The sequence below is a fragment of the Belonocnema kinseyi genome, chromosome 8 (genome assembly GCF_010883055.1).
Source record: "Belonocnema kinseyi isolate 2016_QV_RU_SX_M_011 chromosome 8, B_treatae_v1, whole genome shotgun sequence".
NCBI lineage: Eukaryota > Metazoa > Arthropoda > Insecta > Hymenoptera > Cynipidae > Belonocnema > Belonocnema kinseyi.
Genome location: NC_046664.1, coordinates 42,077,115 through 42,098,040, shown reverse-complemented (window position 1 = coordinate 42,098,040; position 20,926 = coordinate 42,077,115). Strand labels below are relative to the sequence as shown.

At 30.9% G+C, this 20,926-nt stretch overlaps 1 protein-coding gene across 1 annotated transcript in view; it reads right to left on the bottom strand.

The window, feature by feature from the left end:
- Positions 1 to 20,926, bottom strand: part of LOC117178048 (hillarin) — a 59,347-nt gene that overhangs the window by 18,669 nt on the left and 19,752 nt on the right. Inside the window, exon 3 of the mRNA XM_033369255.1 lies at positions 15,576 to 15,822. Within this exon, the coding sequence (XP_033225146.1) occupies positions 15,576 to 15,822 (247 nt within the window). The remainder of the gene's footprint in view (positions 1 to 15,575; positions 15,823 to 20,926) is intronic.

Below are 20,926 nucleotides of genomic sequence, written 5' to 3'. Positions count from 1 at the left end.
GAAAATGTTGATCAAAATTCTCGATTTTACCTTTTTTTGGAAAATTTTCAAATTTAAGGGGGAAAAAGGATTAGGCATAAAAAGGCGACGAAAAAAAAGTTATATAATATAAAAAGTTTTAAAAGTAGGTGCAAACGGATATATAATAATTCAAGGAAATAGGGATACGAATTATTATAGCAAAAAATAAAATTCTGGGATTTCTATCCCTTTCTCTAGCACTTTATTCAATTTTTTAAATCAGAGATTTCTCGATAAAAAATAAATATTTTAACAAGAAGTGAAAGAAGGCATCAGAAGTGGAATAGAGTCTAAATATAAACAAGGTCGCGGATCTTCACTTGATTATCAGGATTGTGAATAAATTCACGTAATGACTAATTTATGAAGAATTTTTTCCATGACCCACCCAAACGTTCTGTGTCGTGCGAAGTAAATCTTTCATTGGGTTTTTTGCAACTGAATCATTTCCGCTTACGGTACTTTTGCACTTGAGGGGCTAATTAGAACATTATTGCTAAGCTGGGGCTGCACAATGTATTATTGTACCACACAATGGCGACATGAGTCTCACGTGCAAGATAAGCACCGGCCTGAGTGCTGAATTAAGTCCTGTGGACGAGATTTAATTTCGATGCCATTAACGAGGATGACACTGTACGGCTTAATTACCTAAATTTGTCGCAAATTCTGTTGTCAAAAATTTTCTCTCCGATTAGACCAATTTTCTACAAAACAGTTACATTTTCAACCAAATATTTGAATTAGCTAACAAATTGATCAAAGTTCAATAAAAAATTACGATTTTCCTACAAAAAAGTTGAATTTTTGACCCAAAATGATGATCTATCAACAGGAAAGTTCATCTTCGACAAAATAGTTTAAATTCCAAACCAAAAAGATGAATTTTTAACAAAGAAGATTAAGTTTCTACTAAAATCAGCAAAATTTTTATGAAACAGTTAAGTTTTTAAATCAAATATTTGAATTATCTACGGAACTGTTGAAGTCTCAAGCCAAAAAGATTAATTTTTAAAAAAACTTTTGAATTTTTACCCTGAATTTATAACTTGTCAACAAACTAGTTCATCTTCAACACAATAGTTGAATTTCCAACAAAACGGACGAATTTTCAACAAAGAAAATTATTATTTTACTAAAATCAACGCATTTTCATCAAAAGAGATAAATTTTTAACAAAATAAGATTAATTCTCAACGAGAAATGTGACAGTTGAAAATTTAACCAAAAAATATTTAAATTATAAATCATTAACAATTGAATTCAATCAAAAGGACGAATTTTCTACAAAACAGTTTAATTTTCAACAAGAAAAGTTTATTTTTAACTAAGTGTACAAATTTTCAACTAAAAAACGAATTTCCAGACAAATAGCTGAATTTTCCACTAAACAGTTTAGTTTTCAACCCGAAAATGGGAATTTTTTGACAAATGTCAAACAAACAACCGGAAAAATGTAATGACCGAACGGGGGAAAAAGATAAGGGGAAAGAAGGACAAAGTTCAACATAGAGGGCCGAAATTAAAAAAGAAAGAAGACGGAAAGAAGTTAGTGAAACTTGGGAAAAAATTATGCAGACTTTAAAATAAAGACTAGAAAAGGAGGAAGGGCCTGATAAAAAGTAATAGTTGGAAAGTAGGATAGTTAAGATATAAAGCTCAAACTGGGAGTTTGATGGTGAGGAGGGTGGGGAATGTGGGAAGAAGGAGAAGCACAGTGATAAAGGATCTAAGACTAGAGGGGTAGGAGCTCAAGGAAAGAGTGGTAGAAGCGCTGAAAAATAATAAATACTAAGGTAAAGATAGAACTAGTACGAAGTGTAACAAAGGAAGCGGGAAGAGCGGAGAGAATGGTACTGGTGAAACTAAAGAAATGGGAACATAAGCGGGAAGTGATGACAAAAAGAGTGCGTTATATAGAAGCTCGGAGGGAATAAAGGATAGTTTGACATGCGTAGAAAAGAAATATGCAATATAAGTGAAGAAAAATATTGGAAAAGGAAATAAATAACGGAACCAGAAATAGGGGTTAAGTATATGAAAAGGAAGAGTTAATAAGAAAAGAAAGTATAAAGAGTTTATGAGAAATATGGCACAATGGGATGTAATAATAATGATGGAGCCGTAACTAGTAGAAGAGGGATGGGTAAGAGTAAGGAGAGCGTTACCAAGAGGTTACAAATGACAGGTTCAAAATGGAAAGGGGATGAATAAGAAAGGAAGTAGAAGCATGGGAGGTATGGTGATTACAGTAAGGAACGAATGCATAACAGGGAAGGATAAGAAAGAGATGAAAGAACAAACAAAGTATTGATAGAAGATATAAAGATGGGATGAGAGATCTGGTAGTTAGTAGGGGTGTATGTGAACGGTGATATGCAGGAAAAATTAGAGGAGATAAGAAAACTGATGGAAGATATTAAGCTTTTTATAGGATATTTTAATGCGAGAACATGAGATAGAGGAGGAACGGAATGGAGAGGACAGCGAGAAAGAAAATCCAAAGAAAAGATACTGAATGGGAAAGGAAATAAATTTTTAAGAGCTTGGAGGAGATGGGATGGTTTATTTGAATAGAAATGTATAGTGGGATGAGGAAGGGGAATATACATTATACATGCACAGGTAGAAAAAAGAGTAATAACATGGTAATAACAATATGGCTAAAAAGGAAGCAAAGGTAAAAAGAGCAGGGAGAGAGAATTGGTCAAAGGAAGAGAAGAAAAAGTTCAGGGAAAAGGTCAGGAATATTAAAATATAAAAGGAAAATACAAACGAGGAGATGGAAATAATGATGGAGAAGAACATAGTAGAAAAAGACGGAGTATACTGACTTGAGTGATCAACAAAAAAAAGAGGAGGAAAATGAAAGTTTTGAAGAAGAGGCAGATAAGGCTGCGACGGAAGGAGAGATTTGGAAGATATTAAATGGATAGATAAAAAGAAGGAAAAGAGTAAACCAAGATATTGAGATGGCAGAATCGACAAATTATTTTATGAGTTTGTTAGGAGGGGTAGAGAAGAAAGTTAGGAAAGGAGGAAAGGCACCTGGTATATATGAGATTCCAAATTAAGGCTGAAAATATGAGGGGGTAGAACTAAAGAAATGGTCATGGATAGTGTGGAATAAGAGTATGGAGAGGAGAACGGTGGCTAGAGTTATGTAAAGAAGGAGTTATGGTACCCACAGTGAAGAAAGGCAAAGGAGAGGAGGTTATTGATTATATAGGGGAGTTAGACTAATGCTGTTGTATCGTACAGTTGTATCGTAGAAGTTAAAGTTGTTTTTTCTTATTTGGTTCTATTAAATCAGTTCACATCTAAGCGAAAAAACGAGAAAAAGGGGAAGTTTCTTGAAAACCAGAGAAAAAAGGAATTCTGTGAGCAAAGTCATATCTGTAACTAAAATGTAATATATTGGCTTTTCTATTACTCGATAAACATTGTATTATGTGCTGCTGTTAAAATTAAAACTAACCATTATTGTATAAACTTTAAGGATTTTTATTGGAAATTAAACAAAATTCCTGGTCAGTATGAAAATTTCGGTCCTGTGAGTGACCACCCTGATCTTCCTTTATAAATTAATCAACCCTTATGGTGAAATCAACTTTTGCTTTCCTCTCTTATGAAAGTTACTTCTCCCTTTAATTGTTATTTAAAGTGTAATAATTGAATGTTTTTTCAGATTCATACGAAATGTTGACCAATTTGTATTTTAAATCGATTTTTATATCCCATTTGGAGAATAAAATGACTCCGCTGATATAATTTGATTAGATCAAGATGGAATGATGGGAACATTGTAAAGGAAAAAGAAATGAATTAAGCCTGAACAGAATAATTGATGGAATCGATTGAATTAATGAAGGATGTTAAGTCGAGCATGTTTTAAGTTGTAGACACACACACGCACACACACACACACACACACACACATTGCGCGTATAGTTCGCTACGTGATAAGGATTCATAATATAAGTACATCGGTACTTTTTGCCCATTTTTTCTTTTTTTCACATACAGCTAGTATAGTAAGAATTAGGGCATGACGTGCGGCCAAGCACGCGTGAGTGTGAGTGCATACTGCATATATGCAGTAAAAGACCTCTTTGGTAAATAAGTGCCTACTACGTGCAGTCATACCTGACTATAGGCACTTCGAAAGTACCGTAATGAAAATATAATAAACAGTAATAAAGACCAATTTCGATTTTGCAGAATACTCTCTTATATGCATTATGAGCACACTCTCTAATCAGTAACCATAGTAACCACATACTTAACGCATGCATTAATGCTCGTTTGCGCGTTTTATATATATGTACTGAGCTTAAACATAAAATTGCTACATATTGCTTGTAACTTGGTTTTACGATTTCTGAAACTAGTAATTTCTTGTCACTTATGGATTATACAAAATCCAAGTTCAATATCGTACATCAATGTCAGTTTCAATTTTTTTTTAACCTTGGTGGAGATGTCTATTTACACTATACCAGGAATCAGAGCGGTTTGGTCGTTTCATTTCAGGTAAAAAGAAGGATTTAAGTTATTACTTAAAACTTTTTATACATCATATGCAAAAACTAATTCTTTTATAGTTAGAAATTTAAATGCTTGGCTGAAAAATAACTTTTTAGTTAAAAATTTATATTTTTTGGTTTATATTCAACAGTTTTGTACAAAATTCGTCTTTTTGGATTGAAATTTGTTTTTTTTCTTGAGTTACCACTCTTTACTGGTCAGAAAATCAACTAGATGTTGAAAATTAACTTTCTTGTTGAAAATTTATAATTTCGGATTAAAAATCCAATTGTTTTCAAAAGAATTTGTCTTTTTTACTTCAAAATTTAAAAAACTGCTTGGAATTCTTTTTTCTGGAAAAAAATTTCTTTTGATTAAAAACCAATGTTTTTTACTGACTTCAAGGCAACCAAATTTCAGATTAAAAAATTTAGGCATTCGTTTTACTTCGCGTTTATAAACCACCAATTTAAACATTTAAAATTTAACATAAAAAAAATCTGCCCGCCGAGCGGGCACATTCTCATCGCGCGCTGCGAGCGCGGCGCGCAGGTTTGTGCGCGCCTAGGGCTGCGCGCAATTGTTGGTTTTCGCGTTTCGCGCTTGATGATGTATTTATTTCGCGATTCGCGCTCGGACTTTGTATTGTTCTCACAACCGTAAGTTTCGGATTGTGAACTCTCTTTTCTTAAAACTCTTCCGGCTTTAGCGAATAAATTCTCATCACGTATCTCGTGCTTCACACTCGATCTTGCCCAAACTGTCAAATTTTCTACATTATGCTCAACACTTTTATATCAAATATAATACATTCTTTATGTAACTCTGCCTGGGATCTGGTATTTAGATTTTGCAAAATAAAGTACAAATTGTATTTATCATGATTACTTTAATATTTGTTTCTTATTTTGTGTTACATTTTATTCTTAGCTGCGCTGAAACATGTATCATTTTAATAAATTTATGCCATTACAATTCATAATATGCATGCAAATTGAAACAGTCTTATCCTTATTGCCTTGTTTTTATATATTTTATTTTTTATTTTTAATCTTATTTTTTATGGTTGAAAAAACTACGCTACCTATCAAAAAAATATTCGTAAAAAATTTGTAAATCTTTTTTGGTCTCAAAACGTCAACATTTAATGGAATCCGCGAAAGTAATTTTTCACATAAAACCAATACCTTCTCATTAGGATGAGAATGTAAAAATCATCAAATCTTTAAACCTCAAAATTAGCTTGCCTGAACTTATTCAGACTAATTTATCTGAAGTTAAGCAAAACTGCTCCAAATTTCAGGGCATCAATATCTTATTAAATATCAGAATCGAGTCTTAAATTCACAGTAATTTTGCTGAATATAATAACAACAATCAGGGTGGTCGTTTTAATCAAGAAAAAAAATTCTCGGTCATTTCTCGGTTCACAAAAATTTGTCTCTTTCATTGAAATTAAAAGATTCAAACTGTTGAAGCTACAATTTTTACATTCTCATCAGAGAAGGTATTAGATTTGTGTAAAATTGCCCCCCCCCCCCCTCCCGCTGGTTTTTGTCAAATGTCCACGTTTTTAGACCCTTTGAATCCGAAAAACAGGTTTTTACAAATGTGTCTGTCTGTATGTCTGTCTGTATGTTGAAAAAATTAATTTATTAGATTGCCCTTTGGTACACTCGTTTAGTGTTCTAAACTAAAGTTCATGTTTGTTAGCCAGCCATTTTGGATAAAAATGCAAAAAATACAAGAAAATGAACTTTTTAGGCCAAATAACGCACGACATGAAAAAAAGTCCAGAGAAGAAAAATGTTGCTTTTTGAATTTTTAATTTTTTTGAACAATACAAATTTCATATTTTGACAGCATACAAAATAATAAAAAATCCAAAAATTATTAAATTATTAAATCGGCCAAACTAGGCAAAATACGGTAAAAGATGACAGAACAAAAATTGTGAATTTAAAAAAGATCTACAAATTTGTTATTAACCACTTTTCAATAGGATTCGTAGTTTTGGCTTTAATCATGAAAAACATCATTAACAGTAAAAAAAAATCTGCCCGCTGCGTAGACAAATTCTTAAAACAAATTTTGTATTTTAATTTCTTTTTCATCGCGTGTGCGGGGTTTCAAAAATTAAATTTTTTATATTTTTAATGCTATTTTTTACGATTAAAACCAAAAATAGAACTATCAAAAAATTATACATGACAAATAAATCATTTGTACATTCTCATCAGAGAAGTATTAGATTTATGTAAAATTGGACCCCCCCCCCCCAGTTTTTGTCAAAAGGTCCACGTTTTGAGAACCCTGAATCCGAAAAATAGTTTTTTTACGAATGTGTCTGTCTGCCGGGCTGCCTGTATGTATATATGCCTGTCTGTGAGCACGATAACTTTTGAAGAAATCATTCTATTAGATTGGTCTCTGGTACACTCTTTTAGTGTCCTAAACTGAAGGTCAAGTTTTCCATCCAGTTATTTTTTATATTAAATTCAAAAATTGAGCACATTTTGAATATTTTTAAGACCACTTTCTTCAAAATTCAAAAATTTTCTGTACGGATGTTTATAGTATTCAAAAAGTTGAACTTTTTACCCTAATGACTTTTTTCATAACATCAAAAATTATACCAGAGTTAAAGTATTTACAAACTTCCAAAAAACACACGAAAATGAACCTTTTAAGCCAAATAACGGATGATATGAAAAAAAAGGCAAGAGAAGAAAAGGTTTGATTTCTAAATGCCCTACAATTAAAATATTCAAAGTGGAACTCTTTTGTTTTATAAACTTTTCAATTTAACAATTTCTAATTAAATTCTGTTAAAAACAGCAACATAAAAATTTTAAACTTTTGTGTACAGTACATTTCAAAGATGTATTAAATCAAAACCCATGCTATTATTTTCAGTGGTCTAGATTGAATAATGAATAAAAAATTCTAAATTTTCAAAATTATATAATATAAAGCAATTCTAAGTCAGAAACATTAAAAATTCAAAGACTATAATTTTTTTAAACTAAATACTTTTTAAAATAGAAGTTATTTTGTTTTAATTTTAAGTCTTTAGAAATTAATAATTGTTAATTTTGTATGCATACATCAAAGTTTGTTTTAAATATTCTAATGAAATTATTTTTTTTAATACAAAATTATTTAGAATTATCCCCGGAATCTTCGGAAAACTTTTTTATTCATTGAAAATATTCTGAAATACATAAAAAGCTTTAAAACTTTGTCTCTAAATCCTCAAAAAAACTATATTTAGTTTAAAAATTTTTGAAATCTTTTCAAGTTTTGAATTAAGTTTGAGTCTTTTTAAAACTTCTAAATACAGTGAAACCCTTCAATAGCCCTCCCTTCTATAACCCTTCCGAGAATAGACTCTGCGCAGCAGGTAGGTATAACAAAAGCTGCGCCCCCAAAATCGGCGCTATAGAAGAGTTTCATAAATCTCACTTACTGCTTAACATTTTTTCAATGAGAACCATTAAAATTGTAATGTTCTTTTTCCTAATAAAAATTTTTCAAATTGAATGGGTTGTAAATTTAAGGGCGTCACCACGTGTGAGGGCCCGTTTCTTTACCCTTTTTGGGGATTTTTTTTTTGACGAACGATAACAATATGCAACTTTGAACTTTTCAGTATATATTTATTCACATTTGAACAGTAAATTGTGCAAGTTTGAACCCAAAATCTTTATTATAATGCGTATGGCACCACTACGAAGACACTCATGTCAAAAAAAGTGTGCCCATGGTCGGCATAATTCCGAGCGAACTTGATATCAAAAAACCAAACGACATTTTAATCTATGAAGATTTGGCCATAGCCTAAACTCGGATATTTTGAAAATATCTAAATTGTTTAATTTTTATACAAATTCAGAATCGATCGAAAAAGGAATTATTGTTCAATTTTTAATACTCGAACTACATTTTGATTTTTGAAATCACTAATTAATATATTTGCAGTTGATCAACTGAAAATGTTTTTGATCAAAAATTGTAATTTTTCAAAGCCAATAATTTTGAATAGTTTAAGTCTTCAAATGTGCATTATAAAATTCTTAAAAGTTAAAATCAAACTTATTCTAAATTTCATTATATAATGTGATTTGAAATTTGTGATTTTTCAAGTGCACTTGGAGATAAATTAGTTGGTCTATGCTTAGAAAGGGGTCTGTTTATTACAAATACTTGGTTTAGGCACAAAATGATCCACATGTACACCTGGTCTAAAGGAAATAGCCGCAGTATAATTGACTTTATTGTTGCGGATGAAAGACTAAGAGAGTTAGTCAAAGATACAAGGGTCATGAGGTGACCTGAATGCAATACTGTTCATTACCTTCTGATCTCAAAAATTAACTTAGGTCGGGGATGGAGAAAAAAGAGAACCAAGAAAAAAAAACGCGAATCAAAAATAAGAACCTACAGAAACCGAATGTGCGAATAGATTTCCAAAATAAGATAATCGAAAGCATAGATAGAGCAACATGATAGGACCGTATAAAAAACAAAGATATAGAGGGCGCCTAGGCAAAGTTACGGGATAACATTGTTAGATGTACGATCGAAGTGTGTGGTACCGCAGTTGTAGGAAGAATGTCTGGTGATGCGTGATGGATTGATGAAATTCAGGCTGCCCAAAAAGCAAAGAGAGAAGCGAACAGGAGAACTTTGAACATCGCACGTCTTAGCAATGAGCAAAGAAATAGACGTAGAAATGATTATAAACACGAAAACAGAATACTCAAACGATTAGTTAAGGAACGTAAAGATAAAATTAGAGCAGAAGAAGAGATGAAAATACAAAGCGACTTTGAAGGAAGCAAGAAACAGCTTTATAAAAAAATGAAAGGAAACAAAAGTACAGAATTTGTCAACATGAGAAATAGTAGGAGGAAATGGTATATGATGCAGACGGAATACTAGAGGCTTTCAGAAACTATTTTAGAAGACAATTCGGAGATGAAGCTATAGGACACCACAACTGCGATGTTGAACATGATGCGATAGAAAACTCAATTGAGAAAGTCTGTGTCACTGAGGTTAGGGATATAATTAAGAACTTGAAAAGCGGTAAGTCTGCCGGGGTAGACAGTTTTAACGCTGAAATGCTGAAACACGGTGGCGAGTACATACCACATAGACTGTGCGAATTGATAAATTTATGTTTCCAGGTGGGAAACGTTCCAGACGATTGGAAAAAAGCGATTATCGTACCAATATACAAAAGAAAGGGTGATAAAAGCGACTGCAATAATTACAGAGGAATTAGCTTATTAAGTACCGCAAGTAAAATATACTCAAAAATGCTTATTCGTAGGGCAATGAAAATAACAGAAGCAAAGATTTGGGAAGTCCAAAGTGGATTTATGCCAGGAAGGTCATGTGCGGATCAAATATCTAGCTTCAGGCAAATAACAGAAAAAAGTTTGAGATTAGGAAAAATAGTTTTTTGTGCATTTGTTGACCTAGATAAAGCTTTTGACAAGGTAAATAGAAGTAAACTTTGGGAATTCCTGAAAACGAGTATGGAGTCAATGCATGGCTCCGACAAGCTATAAAAACAATATATACGGGTAGCAAAGTGAGTGTAAGGGTGAATGGGAAATTGAGTGACTGTTTCGATATGATTCAAGGAGTTAGACAAGGATACGTTCTGTCTTCATGGTTATTTATATTATTTATGGACAAGTGTTTAAGAATGGCTCTTTTCGACGAAGAGGGTGTGGATCTCGAAACAGTAAGGGTACGTGGGTTAGCTTTCACAGATGATAATATTGTTATGGCAGAGTCAATCGAAGAATTACAAAGAATGCTGAATAAACTAGATGCAAGCATGAAGAGCATGAGCCTCGAAATTAACGAAAATAAAACAAAAACTATGGTGTTCCAAGGAAAGAGTGAGAAAACACTATGCAATATTTTATTAAATGATGAGAGAATTGAACAAGTTGATAAGTTCGTATACCTTAGTAGCTTATTTACTAGGGACGGGAAGATATATGAGAAATTAGATCGATGCATAAATGAAGGTAAGAAGGTTATTGGTAAAGCAGGTCCCCTTATCAGAAGTAAAAATATATCAAATAAAGCTAAATGGTAATACATAATTCTATATTTGTACCGAATGTACTATACGGTAGCGAGACATGAACTTATCAAGAAAAAGATAAGAGTCAAATTAATGCAATTGACATGAGATTCATGCGCATAATATGCGGGAAAACTCTGATGGACAAAGCAAGTAACGAGATAATTCTAAAAGAATGTGGTGCAGAAGAGACGCTAGTAGACACATGGGAAAGAAATCGGTTAAGATGGTTCGGGCATGTTGAGAGAATGCCAAATGAATGACTAATGAAATAAGTGTATCAAGGTAAAGTAAATGGCAACGTACCCAGAGGTAGAACGCGGAAAGAATTGTTAGAATGTATGAATGAGATAGTTATAAGAGATATAAGAAGTCACAGAAACACGAGAGTCTGCATGAAAAAATGCATGGACATAAAAGAAGCTATAGAAGTATGCCAGGACAGAAAAGTATGGCGGCCAATAGTTAATAAAAAGATTGACAGTAGAGTGAATGACGCCTGAAACAAAAGACCTTCGCCACTAATGGACCCAAGTGAGGAACCTTACATAACGACATTGTGAGGATTTTCACTTGGGGTGATTGCTAGAGAGATTGATCAGCGACCTGGGTCGGAGCAGTGTTGCGGAACGAACGTGTTATTTACGTAAAGAACACGAGAATTCTGGATTAATTTGAAAGGGAAATGGCTTAATGGTGTAAACAAAAAAAATTTGTTTGAGTTAAACAATGATGTGTTTAAAACAAACAAATTTTATTTGATTCCAAGACATATTTGTTTAAATAAATGAAATATTCTGTGCAGAAAATTATCGGGGAACTATTCGGGGACAGGATAGAACATCCTGACCGCTAATGTGCGCTGTCAAGACGGTTTATTATGGCACTGAGCAAAAGTGAAACATTTTTCTATGGTCAAACGCCAGTCTTAAAACATGATTTCAGACTGAGTAGATCTAGATAATTTTTGAAAGAGTCTTTGTTGTAAAGTAAATTTTTTATTTTCTTTGCTTCTTAGCACCCTGGCTATTTATTTAAATGTGGAAAAAATATTCGTATTCAAAAGTCAAACCAACTTTTAGTCCTGATGGTTAGTCAACACCCGATTAGGGTCCCAAAAGCCTGACTAGATTATGAGTAAAAAAATATTTTTTTCTAATGTTGATTTTTCATTTTTAATACTTTTAAACACCCTGGCTCTTTTTAGAAATGTAGGAAAAAAATTAATGGGACACATGACATTTTTTGGTCCTGTCAAGTCAGCCAAAGCCCCATTAGGGATCCAAATCACTGACTTATGACTAGATGATAAAGAAAAATGTCCATTTTTTAATTTTTTTCTACTTTTAAACATACTGACTTTTTTTGGAAATGTGCAAAAAATATTTGAGTTAGACACTTAAGAAATTTTTTGGTTATGATGGGCTAGCCAGCACCCTATTAAGTCCCAAAAAGACTATCTATCTCATACAGAATAGACATGTGACTTGTTTGACCTCATATCAAAAAAAGAATTTGTTTGATTCAAACATTTTTATTTTTTAGACTTTTCTGTAAAAAATGTGTAAAATTGCCGACCAAACAATAAATTTCCTGTGATTTTCCGATTTCCGATCCAACGGCCACCCAGAACAATGTTCATTAATTTTACTGTGAATGTTGTATATGTATATAAAGGCCTGTGTGTGAGACAATGAGAGATTTAAAGTTGGCTAATGCAAAATTGCTACCGCAATTTCCTAATTTTTTCTTCGTTCGTTCCTTAAGTGTATAGAAAATGCACTTTCTTCTCCATTGATAATGACTTTATGGAGAGCCTGAAGCATTTATTATTTACGAGGCAGTGTGGCGTTTACCTGGTGCGCTAGTTAGCACTAAAGACGTAAAGTAAAGACAACAGGTGTGCCCTGCTATGCGCGCATGGAATTTCTCCTGGCGCATTTTCAGACCCCTCTCCCAAGTCTCCCACGTTACACACCGTACACACTTGCGGTCAGAAATGTTTGCAATACCGGCATAGTCTCAGTTCATTTATTCCATTCAGGATCTCTCCTCCTCTCACTCCCCCCTCTCCCTCTCTCACCCTCTCACACACACACACACACATTGCTGTTTATCAACCGCGGAAATACACGCTATAACGAGTCGACCCAAAAATTCAAGAAATGGAACGATTTTTATGGAATTAAAGAAGAAAGTACTTCAGAGTAGAAAATGCATTCCTAGAAAACAATTGACATCAGATAATAATCGGAAAATGGAAATCTTATAAGAGAAATGCATTCGTTTAATTAGGAAAAAAATAAGCAAATTAGGTTTTTTTTTAAATATTAATCTCAGAGATCCCAACTCAAACAAAGGAAATTCTTTATAACCGCATAAAATTTTTGTTGAATTTCGTAAAAATGTCTTGAAATATTTAACAATGTCCTAAAATATTTAAAATACTTTGAAATATTTAGATATCCCCTAAAATCTTTTGAAATTCCTTAAAAAATTTTCAAGTTCTTAAAAATGACCTGCAAGTTTAAAAAATACACTAAAGTCTTTCAAATCTATTGGAATCACTTGAAATTATTCAAAAATTTAGTTGAAATTCCTTGAAATCTTTATAAATATTTACAATCATTTGAAATCTATTAATATGTCTTCAAATCTTCTGGAATTCCTTAAAACTTTTAAAAGCTCTAAAAATTAACTGGAAGTTTGAAAAATATCCTAAAATCTTTGAAATATATTGGAATCACTGGAAAATATTGAAATCTATTTAAAATTGCTTAGAATATTTTTAAAAATTCTAAAATATTTATAATTGAAATCCATTCAAACGATTGAATCTTTGAAATTCGATTTATGCGAACATTGGAATAAATCGAATTTCACAAACTCGACTTGACTTTTGACTCCATTTTTCTCCCCAAAAAGGAGAAATTTTTATGCAAAAAATTGGAATAATCTAAGCAAATGAAGCCAGTTTGATGAAAAGTCTAATTTTTATCTACAGTGTTGCAATCGTGACCAAATTTTCTCGGAAAGTTTGAACAAATCACTGCACACCTCTAATAAAAATATAAAATATGTGAAAATCAATTCATCATCTATCGATGAATATAGCTCATGATATTATATTTAGTACATTTTGCTTCCTCATAAAGAAAGGTTTGTAATGACCAAAATATTGTAATGACAATAAATTATAAATATATGTATGAAATTCATATTGCTAAGTATTTAAATGATTATCGAAAGATTCCAGAAAGATTTCGAAAGTTTCGCAAAGATTTCGGATAAATTTAAAACGTTTCACGAAGACTGTGATGATTTTCCAAATATTTCAATAATTTCACAAATATTATCAAATATTTAAAATATTTCGAAAAGATGTAGCATATATCAAAATTATTTTACAGAGCTTCAAATGATTTCACACAGATTTAAGTAATTTCACCAATTTTACCAAATATTTCCAAATTATTTCAAAGTTTTAGTAAAGATTTCACAAAGATAATAATGATTTTCCAATGATTTAAAAAATGTCAAAAATATATTTCGCAAAGATTTCGGATAGATTTAAAAGATTTAACAAAGACTTCAACTATTTCACAAATATTTAGGGTACATTCAAAAGATTTCACAAACAATTCATTGATTTCGCAAAGATTTAAATAACTTCACAAATATTATCAAATATTTTAAAAATGTTTCAAAGATTTCGCCAATATTTTGTATAGATTAAAAAGATTTCGCAAAGACTTTAAATATCCTGCAAACATTTCAAATGCATTTAAAAGATTTCACAAAGATTTCAATTATTTCATAAGAATTTCTGATACATTTTTGAAAAAATTTTAACGATCCGATGACTTCGCTCTTTCCATTTCACAGAGAGGCAAATTAATACTTGGCCCCTTCCTTGACGAATTCTGTGGGGGGCATTGCCCCTTGTGCCCCTAGGTCTTCGCCGCCTCTCGTAATGACTAACATTTTCAAATGTACTTTTTGGACATATTTTGATACAATTCGACGCGAGGAGTTCGAAAATACAATCTTTTTTAATCTCTCTCTCTTTCTCTGTGTGTGTAACTTTATTCCGTTCAACATATCTCAAAAAGTTAAAGAGCTATATGAACATCAAATTTTAACGAATTGTAACTCCTACTGATATTCAGATCTGATAGGATTTTGAGCTATTTTGGCCATTTTGAAGTGTGTTTTTTTAGTTTTGAGATTTTAAACAAAAAATCACTAGTTTATATGTGAAAATTTTTTTTATATTCAAACTACAACAATAGATATCTATCATATTTGTTTATGCTCTTGAGACGCATTGAGAAGTTTAAAAAAATGGCTTATTATGTTTATACGAGAAAAACTTTTTGATATGGAAAATACGTCAATAATATTACATAGTTTATTTGTTCCCGTCTTCGAGACGCATCGATCGGCCTTTATCGTTGAAACTTGTATGAAACTCCATTACCGAATTACGAAGAAAAAAAATGTCGAATGATCTATTGACGTATTACTATTTATGATCTAGCAATACCAATTCAAAAATTAAAAAAATATATTATTTATCTTCTTGATGTTAGGAAGACTTTTTTTAATATTGGAAATACAATACTAATGTGTATGATTTATTTATTCGCGTCTTTGAGATGAATTGATTGCCCAATTAAAGAACTTTTCATGACGTACCATAAAAACTAAAAATAAAACACTTCATTGTAACAGCACACTGATTGACATTTTTATGGGCTCTCTGATTTTCGGTAAAACAGAAACATAAACTTGACAAATCTAGAAAGTATCCATTTTTTTCTTTTGTTAGAGAAAAACCTCTCTTTATGAGGAAGAAAATTAATTTGATACCTATGAGAAAGCAAAATGCGCATTAATAATAATTTAAATAACTCACCAAATAAAAGTCAATCGGTTTTTCTCGAGCTTTGCTGTATCCTTTTTGAAGTTCCGTTTGTTTCAGGGCATGAGCGATGTGAAGCGCACTTGCATCGAATCTTCCGTACTGATAACATCCATCTCCTGATAAGTTGTTGTAAGGAGATGAACTTCCTCCGTAATTACCGTGAGAATCACGATTTCCTGGAGGTGATCCATGTCCGTTTAGATGCTTACCATGCACTGGTGTATCGACGCTTTCGTAACTGTTGACAAATTTATCAAGCGATTAACAGTAATTCAATAGTTTTATCATAAATAATATTTAGGAAATTCATCGATTTTTTATCGTCTCAATCTTCGAGGTGGAAACGACTTCTAAAAATTCGGTTCAGTGGAGGTTGATTACTCCGGCTGATATCAGGTTATCCTGGATTACCACTACATAGAAAATTACTCTGGATTAAATTAACAAAATTTTTTAATTTTCAACAAAATAGATGAACTTCTAACCAAATAATTGAATTTTTAACAAAATACATGAATTTTCAACGAAGTGGTTGAATACTCTACTATAAAAAAGATAAATTTTCTGTAAGATGATTAAATTTTCAGTACAGAAATATATTTAAAAAAAAGAATTTTCAACACAATAGTTACATTTTCAACCAAACAGATAAATTGGTATCTTAAACGATGATTCTTCAACTGGAATAGTTCAAACTTCAGTAAAAAGTATATTTTTAACACAACAAAAACAAAAAAATTTTGCAACAGCAAATGTTACATTCTGAACTCAAGAGATGAATTTTCAACAAGATTGATGGATCTTCAACCAAAAAAAAGTTTTTTCAACAAAATTGTTGAATTTTCTATAAAGTAGATTAAGTTTTAACCAAAAGAGATAAATACTGAACAAAAAATGAAATAGTTAATATTTCTACCAAAAAATTAAAAAATGTAAAATAAAAAACCACCAAATTCAATAAAAAAAGTCAAATTTTCAACAAAATAGTTGAATCTTCAACCAAAAAGACGAAGCAGATTAATGTTTCACCCAACAGTTAAATTTTCATGAAGCTGGAATTTCATCAAAAAGTTAATTTTCTACAAAAATAGTTGAATTTTCTACCCAAAAAGAGGAATTTTGAACAAAAGAGTAAAATTTTCGACTAAGTAGTTGAATTTTCCACTAAAAAAAGAACAATTTACAATGAAAAATAGAAAAGTTTTCAAGCTTCAGTGAGCAAAATTAATTTTTAAAGAAAGTCTATAAAAACAAGCTGAACTTTCAAGCAAGATTAATTTTCTACCGAAAAAAAAATTTTTTTTATTAAAATACAAGAATTTTGAGCATATGGGTTAAATTTTCAACTAGAAATTGGATTTATTAAATTTTCGGTTAAAAAAATTAATTTTCAATAAAAAAAAAAACAATTTTCAACGATATAGTTCAATTTTCTACCAAAGAAAAAATTCTATTAAAACAGTTGGATTGCCAACCAAACAAAGATTTTTTAACAAAATTTCTGAACTTCCTACAAAGTAGATTAGTTTTTCACAAAAGAGAATTCCAAGTAGGTGAATTACAAGTGAATTACTTGGATTATCGGAATTACTTTAAATTACCTCGATGGCAAGTGGATTGCAAGTGTATTACTTCCGATTAGCTAAATCACTTCAAATTAAATAGATTGCAAGTGGATTACGCTGGATTCAAGGTGAATTATAAGGGAATTACATGAATTACTTCGATTTACGTAGATTATAAGGTGATTACCCTGTATTATAGTTCAATTACAAGTGAATTACTTCGAACTACAAGTGGATTGTGCCTAATGACGATCGCATTATTTGTTATTATGGGTAGATTACGTCGACTTACAAGTGAAGAAGAGTGAAACTCTTCTATAGCGCCGATTTAGGGGCTGACGGTTGGTGGGAACTAACTCATGATAGCCCTCTCCGCTTTTATTTGTTCATGCCTGAGTGCTCGCCTGAGTGACAACCGCATACCTCGCGCACTCCGCGCAGTTCCTGTTACACCTACCTGCGGCGCGGTGTCAATTCTCGGAAGGGCTATAGAAGGGAGGACTATTGAAGGGTTTCACTGTACTCCGAAATACTGGGTTCACTCTGAAGTACTGGAAGTAATTCGCATTAAATGAGGATTGGTCCAGATAGAAGTATATTACTTTACACGGATTGCTCCTGAATACTGGGATTACTCCAAGTGACTTCCATTGCACTGGATTACGAATGGATTATAATTTAAATAATGCGAAATACTGGGATCACTCCGAATTACTGGAAGTATGTAGATTACAAGTGGATTATCTCTGAATACTGGGATTACTAGATTAAAAGTGGATTGGAGGTGAATATTTTCGGATTGCAAGTGAATTATTCCGTATAAAAACTGACTTATATCGGATTACAAGTGGATTACTTCGGCTTACAAGTGGATTACTCCTAAACACTGGGATCACTCCAAATGGTTGGAAGTAATTCGAAGTTTAAGTGGATTACTCCAGTTAAAAGTGTATTACGTCAGATTACTCCGACTTACAAGTGAATGACATTTGAACACTGGGATTACTCCGAATGACTTAAATTATTCCGGATTACAAGTGGATTACTCAGTCTTAGACTAAATTACTTAGAGGATTTCAAGAGTTTTTTTCCTCTTGACAATCTACAAAATTTCTTCTACGAATTCCCTTTCATTTTAAAACTGTAATCATTTTTAAAATATATTTCCATTAAAAATAATTGGTTAACAGTAAAACCTATGATTCTAAGCCATTTTTCTTTGAACAAATATTTTTGAATTGAAAGAAATTTTTTGGTATTATATCTTGAATCTAGTTCAATTAATTTTTTCCTTATATATGAATAATTTTAACCCAGTAAAAAGGCTAACGAAAATTTAATATTTGCTTTTAAAGATATTGAAATAAAAATCCAAAAGAAATTGAACTTTTCTTATTTCATGTTTCTGGGAATGAGAGGTACACGCTATATGTAACTGCCTCACTTATAAAGTATGAACAACAACATAATAATAATTTTTTTACGGTCAACCGATTATGGAGAGAGGCGAGGTTCAGACAATTATAGACTGATTGGTATTACGTAAATAGACTTAGTAAAGCTGGACAGTGGACCATTAATATCTCCAGGAAATTTATATTAAGAAATTAAATTACAAAGAAGAGCCGTTTAAAAACAAAACAAAGAAGAGCCGTTTAAAAACTGCGCCACAATGTCAGAAAGGAAGGGGGTGGAGTAATGTAGAATGTGATATCACACATGGAAAATATAAATGTGAATAATAATTTTTTGAATACTTGGAAAAATAAAATCAGTTATTTTATTTTAAAACTCAAGCATCTAAATCCATAATTTACGCTCTTTACCCTATTTCTCTAATTACACTTTTGTTAAAGAAACCCTTTTTTTCCCCTGTTTCAAAAAATACTGCCTTTTTCTCATTTTTTAAAATGTGTAATGCACTAATATAGCCCAATAAGAAAATCCATTGAAAAGTCTACTATTATATTTTTGGTTCAGAATTCATCTCTTTTGGTGAAAGATTTTACTACTTGGTTGATGATTGAACTATTTTATTGAAAATTCATTCTTTTTTTATTTAAAATTGATTTTTATAACCGACAATTTAACTAATCCATTTTTGGTTGAAAAATGATCGGTTTTAGTTGAAAAGACTACTATTAAATTTTTCATTGAGAATTATCCTTTTTTTTTGTTTGTTAAAAATTCGGAATACTATTTACTTAAATATTCGTTTTTCTGGTTGAAAATTAATTTTTCTTACTGAAGCTTCATCTATTTTTTAATGGTTAAAAATTGATTGTTTTTAATTGAAAATGTATGCATTTTGTTGTAAATTCGTGTTTTTCGATAAAAAATTAATCTCCTGAAATTAAAATTCAACTACTTGGTTGAAAGTTGAACTAGTTTGTTAAAAATGTATTTTAATATTTGAGTACCCATCTCCTTGGTTAAAATATTAACTATTTTGTTGAAAATTCTTTTTTTTTAAATAAATTTTTTCAATTAAAAATTTAACTGGTCATTTTTTGGTCGAAAACAAATCATTTTTAGTTAAAAGTTCCACTATTTGCATTAAAATATTCAATTTTTCTGTGAAAATTCTATCAGTTTCGAAGACAATTTTTGGCTGAAATTTAATATTTTAGGTTTGAAAATTCCACTTTTTTCAACAGTAATCGCCTTCTTGGTTTAATAATTCAACAATTTAGTTCAAACTTGTTTTATATCTTGACTCACAAATTTTTCCTGATTGAAAATTCAACTCTTTTGTTTAAAATTGTTCAATTTTTTGGTTCAAAATTAATTGCTTGGGGATGAAACTATTTTGTTAAATAATTCACCTTTTCTTCTTCAATTCAACTGGTTTTTATTTAAAATATAAAGTTTTTTGTTGAAATATCAACTATGTATTATATTTTTCACTAAGAATTAAAATTTTTTAAATGAAAATTGAACTACTTAGTTGAAAGTTGACCCTATTTGTTAAAAATGAATTTCTTATTTTTGCTGAGGATTCATCTATTTTGCTGAAAATTTCTGCATTATTTCGTTGTTAAAAATAACTTTTATCAATTTCAAATTTAACTATTTCCTTTTTGGTTAAAAATTTATGGTTTTTTGTTAAAAAGTCCACTACTTGTCTTAAAAATGCAACTATTTGGATGAAAAATTCTATTTTTGGGTTGACAATTTAAATATCTTCCAGAATACCCCCCTTTTTGATTTGACACTTCAAGAATTCGGTTGAAATCTTTGTTCTAGCTTCACTGAGAAATCTTGCCAGATTGAAAATTCAACTCTTTTGTTGAACATTGATTTTCTTGGTTTGAAAATTCATCTCCTTTTGGAGGAGATTTTAACTTTTCTGGTTAAAGATATAATAGTTTCATTAATAATGAATCTATGTCGTTACGGATTCAGCTATTTTCTTGAAAATTCGTCTTTTTCATGAGCTATTAACATTTTTTTTGCGAATTCACCTTTTTAGTTAAATTCAACTGTTTTTTATTTAAAATTAAATTTTGTTGTTGAAATAACAACTATTGTATTTTTTGCCGAGGATATGAAAATTGAAATACTTGGTTGAAAGATGAACTTCTTTGATAACAATTAATTTTTATTGTTGAAGATTCATAATATTAGTTGAAAATTCAACTTTGTAAACATTCAATTTTCTAGACAATTTAATTATTTAGTTAAAAATTCAACTATTTTGATGAAAATTCAATTATTTTGTAAAAATATTAACTTTTTGGTTGAACATTCGTCTTTTTGGATAGAAATTCAATTATG